Source organism: Melanerpes formicivorus, unplaced genomic scaffold (genome assembly GCF_026170545.1).
Source record: "Melanerpes formicivorus ecotype bairdi unplaced genomic scaffold, bMelFor1.0.p_v2 SCAF_35, whole genome shotgun sequence".
NCBI lineage: Eukaryota > Metazoa > Chordata > Aves > Piciformes > Picidae > Melanerpes > Melanerpes formicivorus.
Genome location: NW_027142387.1, coordinates 6,157,758 through 6,171,606, shown reverse-complemented (window position 1 = coordinate 6,171,606; position 13,849 = coordinate 6,157,758). Strand labels below are relative to the sequence as shown.

Below are 13,849 nucleotides of genomic sequence, written 5' to 3'. Positions count from 1 at the left end.
CAAATTCCAAGAACCCAGCAGAAGGACAAAGAACAAGGATTTGAGATGCAAAGTTGCCATGGGCAGTGTAGAGATACCCAAGCTTATTTTAATTAATCAAGGTGGATTCTATGCATCTGGCCACTACTGGATGACGCTCGTGGTGGGCTAGTTTGCCACACTGTGCTGTCCCAGTCAACGTTTTCAGTACCAGGGTAGGTCAGTTTAGTGTGTTCTAAGTGTCTCTGCATTATATTGCAATCAGAATGAACACCCTAAGTATTGATGCACACTGGTGCAGCTGCAGCTGGTGTGCCAAGCACGTTGGGAAGCTCCTGAAGACCCCATATGCTTTTGAAAATGGGACTTAGCTCTTGCATCACTATGTAGTTCGACAGATGTTATCCCAGACAAAATGCAGTTGAAAGATGAGGTGTTTTTCATTTAGTGGCCTGTTCATCTACATGTGCTCTCTTTCCATCTAAAAGTGCTTCGCTAAAGCTCCTCTGAGCAAGAAAATCTGTGTCTGAAACGCCACTTTTCAAAGGCTTGGAGGAGTAGGTGATTGCCAACTAAGATGAGCCAAAGCAGCATGGCCTGAACAAAGGGAAAGATCTCTCTAGCAGGTCTCAGAGTGTGAAGCTCTATTTCCTGTTTTGCTACATGGGACCTGGTTCTCCTAACACACATGCTCCACACCACTTGCCCAGCTATTGTCTTCTTCATCTGAAATACAACCCGTTTGTTGCAGTACATGTGGTATATGTCATTCCAAGTAGAGAGTGGTTTCTGTTAGCAGTCTTTTTTCCTCTTCAAAAGCAAGAAAGGTAGTTCATATTAGAAGTGTGGGGGGAACTTTTTCTTCCAGGTGTATGTAGTTGAAGAAGTTGGGATGACTGAAGGGCTTGCTGCTGAGTGGCTTCCAGAGAACAGAGGACTCTGAGGCTGCTGCTAAAGTATGGGCTCAAGGGATGCCTGCCTCTCATTACTCAATGCTTTTAAGTATGAGACGCTGAAATTCTTTGTGCCCTTGAAAATGATGGACTCAAAACTAACCTGGGCAAGAAGCAGTGAAAGCAGAAGCTATTGAGGATCTTCCCCACGTATTTGTCAGTCATGAAGTGTGATAGTCTTGGTATCCCAGTTTTGTGATGTTTGCATAAACACTGCCCATCATACCTGGATTTTGTGTGTCATGGGCATAAATAACTTACAGAGTTAGGCTGAGTCTGCCAAACTCTTTACATCTGAATCTTTGTCCAGACTTATGAAACCTTAAAACTAGCCACACCACAGTCTACTTGAACGTTCCTCCTACTCAGTGGCTCCAGTTCTCTTTCTCTGTCATACATAATCTAGGCAGTAACTCCTCCTAGGATGGGACCTTCAAGAGCATCTAGTTCCAACCCCCTTGACATGGGCAGGGATGCCTCCTACCAGACCACCTTGTTCAAGGCCCCATCCTACCTGCCTTTGAACATTTCCAGGCTTGGAGCCTCCACAACTTCCCTGAGCAACTTGTTCCTGTGCCTCACCACCCTCATGAGCAAGAATTGCTTCCTAATGGCTAACCTCAGTCGAGCTTCTTCCAGTTTTAAGCTGTTACCCCTCACCCTGTCACTCCATGCCTTTGTCAGAAGCCCATCTTCAGCTCTTCTGGAGGCCCCGTCAAATCCTGTAAGGCTGCTTTAAGGTCTTCCTGGAGCTTTCTTTTCTCCAGAATGAACAATTCCTTGAAAAAAAGACCTGCATTCAAATACAGGTACTCTGTAAGTGCCTGCTCAACACCATCTAGTTCAGATGGACACCTCAGGAGGTGTAGGAGTCCCAGCCAAACATCTTGTGAAGTGCTTACAGGATTTCCCAGAGCGGATCTTGCTTTAATCAAATCATTCCAATGCTCCTTTTGTAAGCACAATAGAAGGGCAGGGCTTGTGTTTACAGACTATTCCCTATGGAAATCCTGTATTAATTGAGATACATTTATTTCACTTAGGACAATGTCCACATAATAACACTTTAAATAAAAGGAATTTTGCTGTTGCCTATTCCAGAGAGGCAACCACATCCAAAACCAGCCTGTCACGTACAGAAAACCATGAGGAAATGGCTTGAGAGCTGTGCACTTCAGAGAGCAGAGCTGTTCCTGGCTAAAGGACACAACTCCAGGGGTGATTTTCTCACAGTGGATATAAAAGAATAGAATTTGTATGCAGTAATTTTATCCCTAGGAAAACTACTAAATAAAGAGGCTGTGTTTTAGGGTGGTAGAACACTGGAACAGGTTGCCCAGGGAGGTGGTGGAGACTCCATCCCTGGAGGCATTCAAGGTCAGGCTTGATGGGGCACTGAGCAAGCTGATCTAGTTCAGATGTCCCTGCTGACTGCAGGGGATGTGGACTAGAAGGATAGAATCATAGAATTGTTTTGGTTGGAAAAGACCTCTAAGATCATCAAGTCCTTTAAAGCTTCTTTCCAACCCAGTGCATTCTATGGTGCTTAGTCTGCTTTCAGAACAATTAGCATGGGCAGTGCCAGACATTTTTTTCTTTAATATCAGAGATTCTTATAAGCTGTGCTTATAAATTATTATCTCTCAATGGCAGCAGCTGTATTTTCTGTGAGTAAACACCACATGCTTCCACTAAGACCAGAGTTTTGACTAGTAACAGTAAAGCATTTTGAGTTTCACATGAAGATAATATTTGTTACTCAGTGATATTGTTGTTTAATAATAGGTGGCTAGATTTGTGCTCCTCTGAATCATAGAAGCATAGAATTGTTTGGGTTGGAAAAGCCCTCATCAAGTCCAACCATTAACCCAACACCACCATGGCCACTAAACTATGTTCCCAAGTGCCATGGCTACACATTTCTTAAACACCTCCAGGGATGGGGACTGCACCACCTCCCTGGGCAGCCTGTTCCAATCCCTGACCACTCTTGCAGCAAAGAATTTTTTCCTGATCTCCAACCAAAATCTGCCCTAGCACAATTTCAGGCCATTTCCTCTCATCCTATCACCTGATACTAGGGAGAAGTAACCAACCCCCACATCATGACTTCCTTTCAGGGAGTTGTAGAGAGCAATGAGGTCTCCCCACAGCCTCCTTTTTTCCAGACTAAACACCCCCAGTTTCCTCAGTTGTTCCTCATCAGCCCTCTTCCCCAGACCCTTCCCCAGCTTTGTTACCCTTCTTTGGACCTGCTCCAGCCCCTCAATGTCTTTCCTGGAGTGAAGGCTCCCAGACTGAATCCAATATTCAAGGTGTGGCCTGACCAGTGCTGAGTACAGGGGCACCATCACTTCCCTGGTCCTGCTGGCCACAAGAGATCCTTGTTTTACTGTGCCAGAAAACCCCAGAATCAAAATTAGGCACACAGAGAAGAATTAAACATGGACATTCCATGTTGCTTCTGTATTCTGTACAGTCAAACCTTTTTTTTTTTTCCTTTTTACTTAAATTATAATTCTGCTCTAGTAAAAAAGATAATTTTACCAGTATATTAAGTACCTGGCAAAAAAGGGTGGTTTAGAACATTTTTAGGTGAATGTAGGTCAACAGCAAGGAATCACAGAGTTGGAAATATTTTCCAGTGTTTATGTTCAGATGTTCAGACCTGTCTGGCTCCTCTCTATTTGCATGTGTTGGGGTTATAGGCAGCCCGGCTGCATTCCACATTGATTTATATAAATACATTGCAGATTAGGAACCTCCAGCCAAATACCAGCAAATTACACTTTTCAGGAAGGTTTGTGGCTGTTCACAAAGCTGATTTACAGCCTACAGGACATGTCTTTTATTCACAAGACCTCTGTCACCAAGGGAATCATACAGTGAACAGCGTGTGTCTCTATGAGAAGTGTGCAAAGGCCTTTGCTGTTACAGTCTCTGTGTTACCATCATGATTTAGTCAGTATTTTTGTCATATGGTGATTACAGATTAAGTACAGATTAGTCTGCTTGTAGAGGTTTGGTGGCATAGAACCATAGAGCTGTTGAGCTTGGAAGAGACCTTTGAGATCATCACATCCAACCACTCACCTAGAGCTCACAATCTCACCACGACCACTAACCCACATCCCTCAGCACCACATCCACATGTCTTTTAAACACCTCCAGGGATGGTGACTGCACCACCTCCCTGGGCAGCCTGTTCCAGTGCCTGATAACCCTTTCTGTGAAGAAAGTCTTCTTAATATCCAATCTGAACCTCCTCTGGCACAACTTGAGGCCTTTTCCTCTTGTCCTGTCACTAGTTGCATGTGAGAAGAGACCAACCCCACCTTGCTCCTTTGAGGTAGTTGTAGAGGGTGTTGGCATCTACCCTCAGCCTCTTCCCCAGACTAAACAACCCGAGTTCCCTCAGCTGTTCCTTGCAAGACTTGTGTTCAAGACCCTTCACCAGCTTTGTTGCTATTCTTTGGCCTCCCTCCAGCACCTCAGTGTCCTTCATATAGTGAGGGCCAGTCTCTGCATATTCTGTAACTCCAATTCCCAGATTGTCACTCACTGAAAAGTGTCTTTAGGCACGTATCCATCTTCAAAACGTGGGGGCTAATTAATAGCTTGGAAGTGTCAGATCAAAGTTTACTTGGGAAATGCTGGCAAAGTGGGATCATGACCTTAACATGTGAGATACATCTCAAGTGAAAGATCCTGTTTTCTTAGACCTGGATTACAGCCTTCACAAATAGTTGTGCTAGTTCTTACCTTCTCCTCATCGTGTGAAATATTTTGAGATTTAAGGTGAGAAGTAGCACCAGCAGGACCAGGGAACTGATCGTTCCCCCTGGCCTCAGCACTGCTGAGTCCACACCTTGAGAAGTGGGGTAAGTTTCAGGTCCTTCATTCCAAGAAAGACATTGAGGTGCTGGGGTGGGTCCAGAGAAGGGAAATGAAGCTGCTGAAGGGTTTGGAGAACAGGGTTGGTGAGGAGGAGCTGAGGGAGCTGGGCTTGTTTAGTTTGGAGAAGAGGAGGCTGATGGGAAGCCTCTTTGCTCTTTACAACTCCCTGAAAGGAGGTGGGAGCCAGGTGGGGGTTGGTCTCTTCTCCCTAGTTACAATTGATAGGAGAGGAAATGGCCTCAAGTTGCACCAGGGGAAGTTAAGGTTGGATGTAAAAAGAAACATCTTCGCTGGAAGGGTTCTCAAACCCTGGCACAGACTCCCCAGGGAGTTGGTTGAATCTCCATCCCTGGAGGTGTTTTGGAGAGGCAGAGATGTGATGCTGAGGGCCATGGTTTAGCCTCAGCCTTGGCAGAGTTACACAATGCTGTGTCTTGATGATCTCCAAGGTCTTTCCCAACCCAAAGAATTCTGTGATTCTATGATTGCATGATTCTATGATTTCTCAGTAATTATCTGATTAATCGAGAGTTCAAAGGTTGCTCTACCTTTGGAAAGCTCTTTTTTCCATTCTGTATTTGATAAGAACTTCAATTAGGCATGTGTGAGCTGCAAGGTATGTCTGTCTATACTGGTTCCTGTGTACTCACCTCCTCTTTTCTTTTCCTCTCTCAGATTGTTTGATGTGTGCACTGTGTCACGAACAGACAGAGAGACCAAGTTAACATTAGTGTTTGAACACGTGGATCAAGATTTGACTACTTACTTGGATAAAGTTCCAGAGCCTGGAGTGCCTACTGAAACGATAAAGGTATTTAAGAAGAAGGATTTTGGTTGTTATTTCCAAAAAGAGATAAATCACAAAGAACACTGCATTTCAGTCCACCGGACTTGGTAGAGTTGGAGACTGGTTGGACTCAATGAGCTTAAAGGTCATTTCCAACCTAAAACTGCTGGAGCAGGTCCAGAGGAGGCCATGAAGATGATTAAAGGGTTGGAGAACCTCCCCTGTGGGGACAGGCTGAAAGAGCTGGGTCTATTCAGCCTGGAGAAGAGAAGGTTCTGAGGATATCTTTCAGTACCTGAAGTGGCCTACAAGAAAGCTAGGGTGGGACTTTTTACAAGAGCTTGTAGTGAGAGGAGGAGAGGCAATGGCTTTGAGCTGGTAGAGGGGAGAATTAGATCAGAGATTAGAAAGAAATCCTTTACACTGAAGGTTGAGAGACACTGGAACAGGTTGCTCAGGGAATTGTGTATGTCCCCTCCCTGGAAGTGCTCAAGGCCAGGCTGGATAGGCCTTGAGCAACCTGGTCTGGTGGAAAGTGTCCCTGCCTATGGTAGGGGGTTGGAACTAGATGATCTTTAAGGTCTCTTCCAACCTAAATCATGCTGTGAATATATGAATCTATGAACCAAAATGAGGCTATGATTTTATAACAATAAAATAGCAAAGTTTATCCACACAGGAAGAAGAAGGAAGAGCCTTCCAGGTTCCATTGCAGTTAGTGAAATCAGTTACTGTAAAGCTCAGCTTGTGGGATGCACAGTTCTTGCTAAATGGGTGAGGGAGCATGTAGACTTGCTGTTTGCTTGGTCATTCCTGTTGATGTCAACATTTGCACAGGAGCTGATGTGTTGTTTCTTGAGTTCTGTTTGGCAAGGGGTAAAAGAGTGATTTGGGAAACTGAAGTTGCACCCTGTGGTTCACTGTGTGAAAACACCCAGCTTCTGGAGGTGTTCTTGCTGACAGTCAGGGTCTCAAAGTTTGTTCCTAATGCACTATGATGTCTTTCTAATTATGTGGTCTTTGTGGATACTCCTGGTAGAACTGCAGCAAAGCCTGGCTCTCCTGACTGCAGGGAAATACTGACCTCCTGCAGCAGCTGAGCATTTCACTCAGAGCATATCATTAGAGGACTAGCCTGACTTGGTATAGTTTGGCTTTTGAGGTTAGCATGGATTTGGACTTCATTTCTTTTCCAGAATTGTAGACGGTTTGTGTAGAGTATTTCCCCTCACCAGGAGCACAGTACAAAACAGCTGCCAGCATTGTAGGACCATCTGTTGAGGTTCTGCATGTGTCAGCAACACAGAGGTGCCAAATGAGCCAAGTATGCTCTGGATAGCTTGAAGCTGAAGGATCTCATACACTTCTTTGGCACCATGGTGTAAATTCAACAGTCGTTAGTGGAACTTGAGTGACATAAAATGACTATGAGAGAAGCATCAGCCCCAATAGATCTTTTCTGTGTGAAGTGCCTACCATCATTATGTACCATTTGGAGAAAGGAAACTCAGCTTTTGCTGATTTGGGGTATTCTGGGGTTTTTAGCTCCCAGCTGTTGACAAATATAAGTGACACTGGTACCATTTGAAGAGTGTCCTTTATGTTTAATAGATAGTAGCCAGATATAGCAGCTCACAGGAACTAACCTTATCAATCATTGAAGCTTTTGATTTCATACTACTCAGTAGTGCCTTTCTAATGTCTAAAGCCCTGCAGCATGAGTCACCCCAGAGGTGTGCCCAAGTGCCCATAAAATGGCAGAAGAGAGGCAGTTTCTCTTGGAGGCTTGTAGTGGGAGTATAGGCCAAGATGTAGATCTGACAGATTCATAGATTCATAGAGTGATTTAGGTTGGAAGGGGCATTAAAGATCATCTAGCTCCAACTGCCCTGCCATGGGACACCTTCCACTAGACCAGGTTGGTCAAGGCCTTGTCCAACCTGGCCTTGAACACCTCCAGCAAGAGGGCATTCATGACCTCCCTGGGCAACCTGTTCCAGTGTCTCACCACCTTCACTGCAAAGAATTTCTTCCTAATCTCCAGTCTACATTTCCCCTCTTCTAACTCAAAGCCGTTATCACTTGTCTTGTCACTACAAGCCCTTGTAAAAAGTCCCTCCCCATCTTTCTTGTAGGCCTTTCAGGTACTGGAAGGCTGCTCTAAGGTCTCCCCAGAGTCTTCTCTTCTCCAGGCTGAACAGTCCCAACTCTCTCAGCCTGTCCCCATAGGGGAGGTTCTTCAGCCCTCTGATCACTGTTGTGACCATCCTCTGGACCTGCTCTAACAATTTCATGTCCCTCTTATTCTGGCTGCAGCAGAACTGGACACAGTCCTCCAGGTGGGGTCTCACGAGAGCAGAGCAGAGAGGGAGAATCGCCTCCTTCATCTTGCTGGTCACACTTCTTTTAATGCAGCCCAGGATACAGTTGCTTTCTGGGCTGCAGTTGCAGTTCTGTGGCTCTAGCAGTGACTGCTGAGCTCTAGGTTATTCTGCACAAAGACACATTATTTTTTTTCTTCTGGAGCACTTTCATTGTTTTTTAATGGGGTATACTTTGAGCTAGAGGGATGGAGAACATGACATGGCATTCACCTTTGAAAGAGAAATGTGTTCAAGCCCTTAATCTACTTAATATGTCTTTACAAACACTGAGTTACTGCCCTGCTCACCCTGGCTTCCTCTGTCAGACCTGATTAATACATTTTCCATAAAGGGTGAATCAGGATCAGCAATGACAGCATCTTCCTTCTCTCCTTTCTATCCATCATCCCCTCCCTTCTTTCCTTCCTGGAATACTCGTACTTGAGGGCAGTTGATGTGGAAATGAAAGGTATGAGTTCAGTTTCCTTAGGACACAGCTGTTAGTCACACACAGCTCTTCAGTACTTTTAATGGTGCTAGCAGTTGAGCCTCTGAGAGACTTGGCTCTTCAGGAACTTGTTAGTTGACACAGTGGTGGTAGAAATGGGAATGGTATGTCTGCCACAGAAAGATTTTAAAAGAAAAAGTAGTTAACAAGCCACTGAGGCATTTTGAGGTGTTAGTCTTTTGGATTTTGGTGTTGGAGAGTGTCCAGAGAAGGGGAATGAAGCTGGTGAAGGGTCTGGAGAACAGGGCTGGTGAGGAGCAGCTGAGGGACCTGGGGGTGTTTCATCTGGGGAAGATGAGACTGAGGGGAAGCCTTCTACAAGTCACTGAAAGGAGGCTGCGTTGAGGTGAGTTTTGGTGTCTTCGCCCTAGTAGCAGGTGATAGGACAAGAGGAAATGGCCTCACGTTGTGCCAGGGAAAGTTTAGGTTGGAGATCAGGAAAAATTTCTTTCCTGCAAGAGTGGTCAGGGATTGGAACAGGCTGCCCAGGGAAGTGGTGGAGTCATGGTCCCTGGACGCGTTGAGGAAGCATGCGGCCATGGCACTTCACACAGAATCACGGATCACAGAATGTTAGGGGCTGGAAGGGACCTTGAAAGATCATCCAGGCCGATCCCCCTGCCAGAGCAGAATCACTTATACTAGGTCATACAGGAACACATGCAGGCAGGTTTTGACTATCTTCAGAGGGGGAGACTCCACAGGCCCCCTGGGCAGTCTGTTCCAGTGTTCTGTCACCCTCACAGTGAAAATTTTTTTTCCTCATGTTTCCATGGAACTTCCTGTGCATCAACTTGTCATGTCATTGGGCATCACTGAGCAGAGCCTGACTCCATCCTCTCAGCACCTGGGGACATGGTTTTAATGGCCACAGTGGTGTTGGGATGACCGTTGTACTTGATAATCTTAGAGATCTTTTCCCATCCAAACAATTTATGATTCTATTTTACTCTTCAGGTGTCTAAATTGTAGAAAATAGAGCAGTGAACCTCATTACCATTTATGGATTTATCTGATAAGAGCCCATAAACTGAATTCTAAAACATTACCCCCAGTGCTAGAGGAAATGTTGCTGCTGCATCCCTGTGCACTCCCTGCAGCTTACAGAATGTGCTACCAAACCAGGCAGACTGGTCACACCTTTGCAAGACTCTTAGAAAATTAATAGGAAGATGTTGCTCCTGAGAAAGCAAACCAGTGTTCAGAGCTGTGAGGTGAGTCATCAGCCATCTGCCACGCTTGTAACTACACACTGGATCACGTATGAGATGTGGAGCAGATGTCACACAATGATGCAGATCTGAAAACAGCACAAGGTATTCCAGGAAAACAGATCTGACAGCACTGAGAGTCTTCAGAGTGTGACCACATTAACATCAAAGTGAAAAGTCACTGAAAAAATGAGCCTACTCAAATCAAAGAAAGCTTCTAAGAGAGGAGCTGTTACTTAAATTGTCCTGTCAGAACTTCTGTGGTAAAGAAAGAAACAAAATTTAGTGAGGAATGAGAGTTCATAAAACATAGAATAGCTCAAATTGGAAGGCACCTTGAAGATACCTAGTTCCACCCCCCCTGCAATGGACAGGGACATCTACTAGACTAGCTTGCTCAGAGTCTCATCCAGCCTGGTCTTAAACACTTCCAGTGGTGAGGTGTCCACAGTAATGAGTCAGATCCCCAGCTGAGATGTCACTACATTAGTGCAACGATGCCTGTTTACAGCTACTAAGGATCTCAGGCTTTGTGGAGGATTTTCCAGTAAATTTTATTCTGAATCACGGAGTCTCAGCATGGTGGGGGTCAGAGGAGGCCTCTGGAGATCATCCAGTCTATCTTCCCTACTAGAGCACATTCGTCTGGAGCAGGTTGCACAGGAACACATCCAGGAAGGTTTTGAAAGTTCCAGAGAAGGAGACTCCACAACCTCTCTGGGCAGCCTGTTCCAGTGTCTGTCACCCTCACAGCCTTAAGTAAAATCTCTTGTGCTCCAGTTTGTGCCCATTGCCCCTTGTCCTGTCACTGGGCAGCTTGGAGAAGAAGAGCCCAGCCCCATCCTCTCAACCTCCACCCTTCAGCTGTTGATCAGCATTGAACAGATCTGCTCTCAGGCTGCTCTTTTCCAGGCTGAACAGCCCCAGGGCTCTCAGCCTGTCCTTGTAAGAATCTGTGTTACGAATTACAGAAGAGTTGGCACTATAAATAAATGGAAAACTAAAGGACTGACATGATGGGATTTATTGTTGGGGGTCAGTCTTGTCTTTTTCCCTCTGTTATCCTACTGCCAGGTTTTGGACTGCTGCATGGAAGGGTAACATGAGAGAGAGCAGCTGCCCTGAAGGAGATGAACATTCCAAAGAGGATGTTCTGCAAAGGGTGGTAGGTCTCTGTTGCTGGTGGTGTCATTTCTTTCTTACTCTATGCTGCATGTAGACCTACAGCCACATCTCCTTTGGTGCAGAAGTGCAGGGGGCAATGTGTGGTCTGCCCAAGGATCTGCTGAAGAGAGGCTGAAGGGAGGAGGAGCAGCCTCTTCTCCTTGGTGTAGAGTGACAAGACTGGAGGAAATGGTTTCAAGCTGCACGAGGGGAGGTTTAGGCTGGATATTACAAAATACTTCTTCACTCAAAGGGTTCTCAAACATTGGAATGGTCTGCCCAGGGCAGTGGTGGAGTCACCATCCCTGGAGGTGCTTAAGCAGCGTGTGGACCAGTTGTTTAGGGACATGGTTTAGTGTTGACCCTTCAGTGCTGGGTTGAGAGTTGGACTGGATGATCTTGGAGGTCTCTTCCAACTGGATGCTTTCTGTGATCCTGTGATTCTGTGAGGTGTTTAAGAAAGGCATCAACATGGTGCTTCAGGACATGGTTTAATGGCCATAGTAGTCTCAGATTGATGGCTGGACCTGGTGATCTTAGAGATCTTTTCCAACTGAAACAATTCTGATTCCATGATTGCCGAGCACAGGATGCTGCAGCACAGGATGCTGTAGCTGCACAGTTACTTCTTTAGTCAGCATACTGATCTTAGTTACAGTGGCATTAAAAATCTTCCAGCCCTTACCACTTCCAAATTCAGACATTTTCAAAGTGCTGATAACTGATTTTCAAACTGATAATTTTTTTTTTCAGTGCTGTAGCCCAGGACTTCCCAAACCTCCATTGCTTGCAATCTGAGAGCTGATAAAAATGTGAGGCACTCCAATAATTTTAAATCACTCTGTCCTGTCTTGAGTGATTTAAAATCGTTGGAGCACTTCATATTTTTTCAGTTGGTCCAGTTTGGAAAGCAGTCAAGCAACACTGTAGCATAGTGCATGGAAGCAACCTGCCTGAAATAATCATTTGAATCTTTCAAAACAATAACACCGCACTGGAAATGTCACTGGACAGATGTCTACCAAGGACTCTCCAGACATCTCAACCTACTTTTCTTTTATGGCCCCCACTCTGGAGGCAGCAGTGCAGTCCAGTAGGGCCCTAAGGGACACATACTTTTTGAGGTCAGAAGGAAGCTATTGTTTTCAGGAGATGGAGGGCCAGCAATCATCTCTATTCAGAAAGTCAGAAGAGCATTTGGTAGAAGACAATTTATAACCAAGTCTGCAAAACTGCAGGATGACAAACACTGGAAGTGAAATGTTGGTATCAGCTCATTTTATGTTGTTAGTTCTGCAGAACTGGATGTTGATGTGATGCAAAAATCCACTTAGGCACCATCCTGTTGCTCTGGATTCCCTTCAGCCACTCCAGAATAATTCGTGACACTGAGATTTTGCTGCTGGAACATCAATCTGGTAGCAATTGATATGTGAAATGCTTTGGTGACACTGGAATTCTAAGTATTAATTATCAAACAGCATATTATTTACTAGCGTCAGCATGCATATTTACTCAATGAATTCTCCACCAGTATCAAGTAATGAACTGTTGATTAACATCTGGCAACTAGAGGAACACAGAGCCAGGTTCTCCTGTGCAGGGCTTACCATGTAAGTTGAACCAACTGTGACATTTAAAGCAAATTCCTCATTATCTGTTAACTAGTTTGAACTCTATGGACAAAAGCAAAAGATGAACATCCTACAAAATTCAAATCAATTGACTGTTGCCCAGAGAAGTTCTGAAGGCTCCAAGCCTGGAAGTGTTCAAAGGCAGGCTGGATGGGGCCTTGAGAAAGCTAGTCTAGTGGTGTCTCTGCCCATGGCAGGGCTTTGGAACTAGGTATTTTTAAGGTACTTTCCAACCCAAACCAGTCTGTGATTCTGTGAAGCAGGAGAATGAGCAGGTGGTAGGATTAATGCTCAAACAGGTGTAAAAGTGGGGCTAGACTGGCAGCAGCACATCAGAGACAACACTGTACTGATCCACAGCAAGCCATGGACACTTCCTCAGGATGCTTTCCTTTGTCTGATATCTGAGGAGCACCTGAGGGATCTGGAGATATTCAGCCTGGAGAAAAAGAGGCTGAGAGGAGACCTGGCTCTCTACAAGTCCCTGAGAGGAGGTTGGAGCCAGGTGGGAGTTGGTCTTTTCTCCCTTATAACAAAGTGATAGGATAAGAGGAGGTGGCCTCAGGTTGCACCTGGGGTGGTTTAGGTTGGGTATTAGGAACAATTTCTTGACTGCAAGAGTAGTCAAGCGTAGGAACAGGCTGCCCAGGGAAGGAGGAACACCATCCCTGGAGGTGTTCAAGAAGGGTATAGATATGACACTTTGGGACACAGCGGTGTTGGGTCGATGCTTGCACTCAATGATCTTCAAGGTCTTCTCCAACTGAATAGAATAGAATAGAATAGAATAGAATAGAATAGAATAGAATAGAATAGAATAGAATAGAATAGAATAGAATTAACCAGGTTGGAGAAGACCTCTGAGATCATCGAGTCTAACCTATCACCCAACACCATCTAATCAACTAAACCATGGCACCAAGTGCCTCATCCAGTCTCTTCCTAAACACCTCCAGTGATGGTGACTCCACCACCTCCCTGGACAGTCCATTCCAATGGCCAATCACTCTTTCTGGGAAGAAGTTCTTCCTAAAATCCAGCCTAAACCTCCCCTGGCACAGCTTAAGACTATGTCTTCTTCTTCTGGTGATGGTTGCCTGGGAGAAGAGACCAACCCCCACCTGGCTACAACCTCCCTTCAGGCAGTTGTAGACAGCCATAAGATCTCCCCTGAACCTCCTCTTCTGCAGGCTAAACAACCCCAGCTCCCTCAGCCTCTCCTCATAGGGCTGTGCTCCAGACCCCTCCCCATCTTTCTTGCCTTTCTCTGGACTCGTTCCAGCAACCAACATCTTTCCCAAACTGAGGGGCCCAGAACTGGACACAGTACTCAAGGTGTGGCCTAAGCAGTGC

General features: G+C 45.4%; 1 protein-coding gene across 2 annotated transcripts in view; it reads left to right on the top strand.

Moving 5' to 3' along the window:
• Nucleotides 1–13,849, top strand: part of CDK6 (cyclin dependent kinase 6) — a 123,118-nt gene that overhangs the window by 21,659 nt on the left and 87,610 nt on the right. For both annotated transcript variants that reach the window (XM_068157019.1, XM_068157020.1), the window contains one exon: nt 5,505–5,640. In XM_068157019.1, the coding sequence (XP_068013120.1) occupies nt 5,505–5,640 (136 nt within the window). The remainder of the gene's footprint in view (nt 1–5,504; nt 5,641–13,849) is intronic.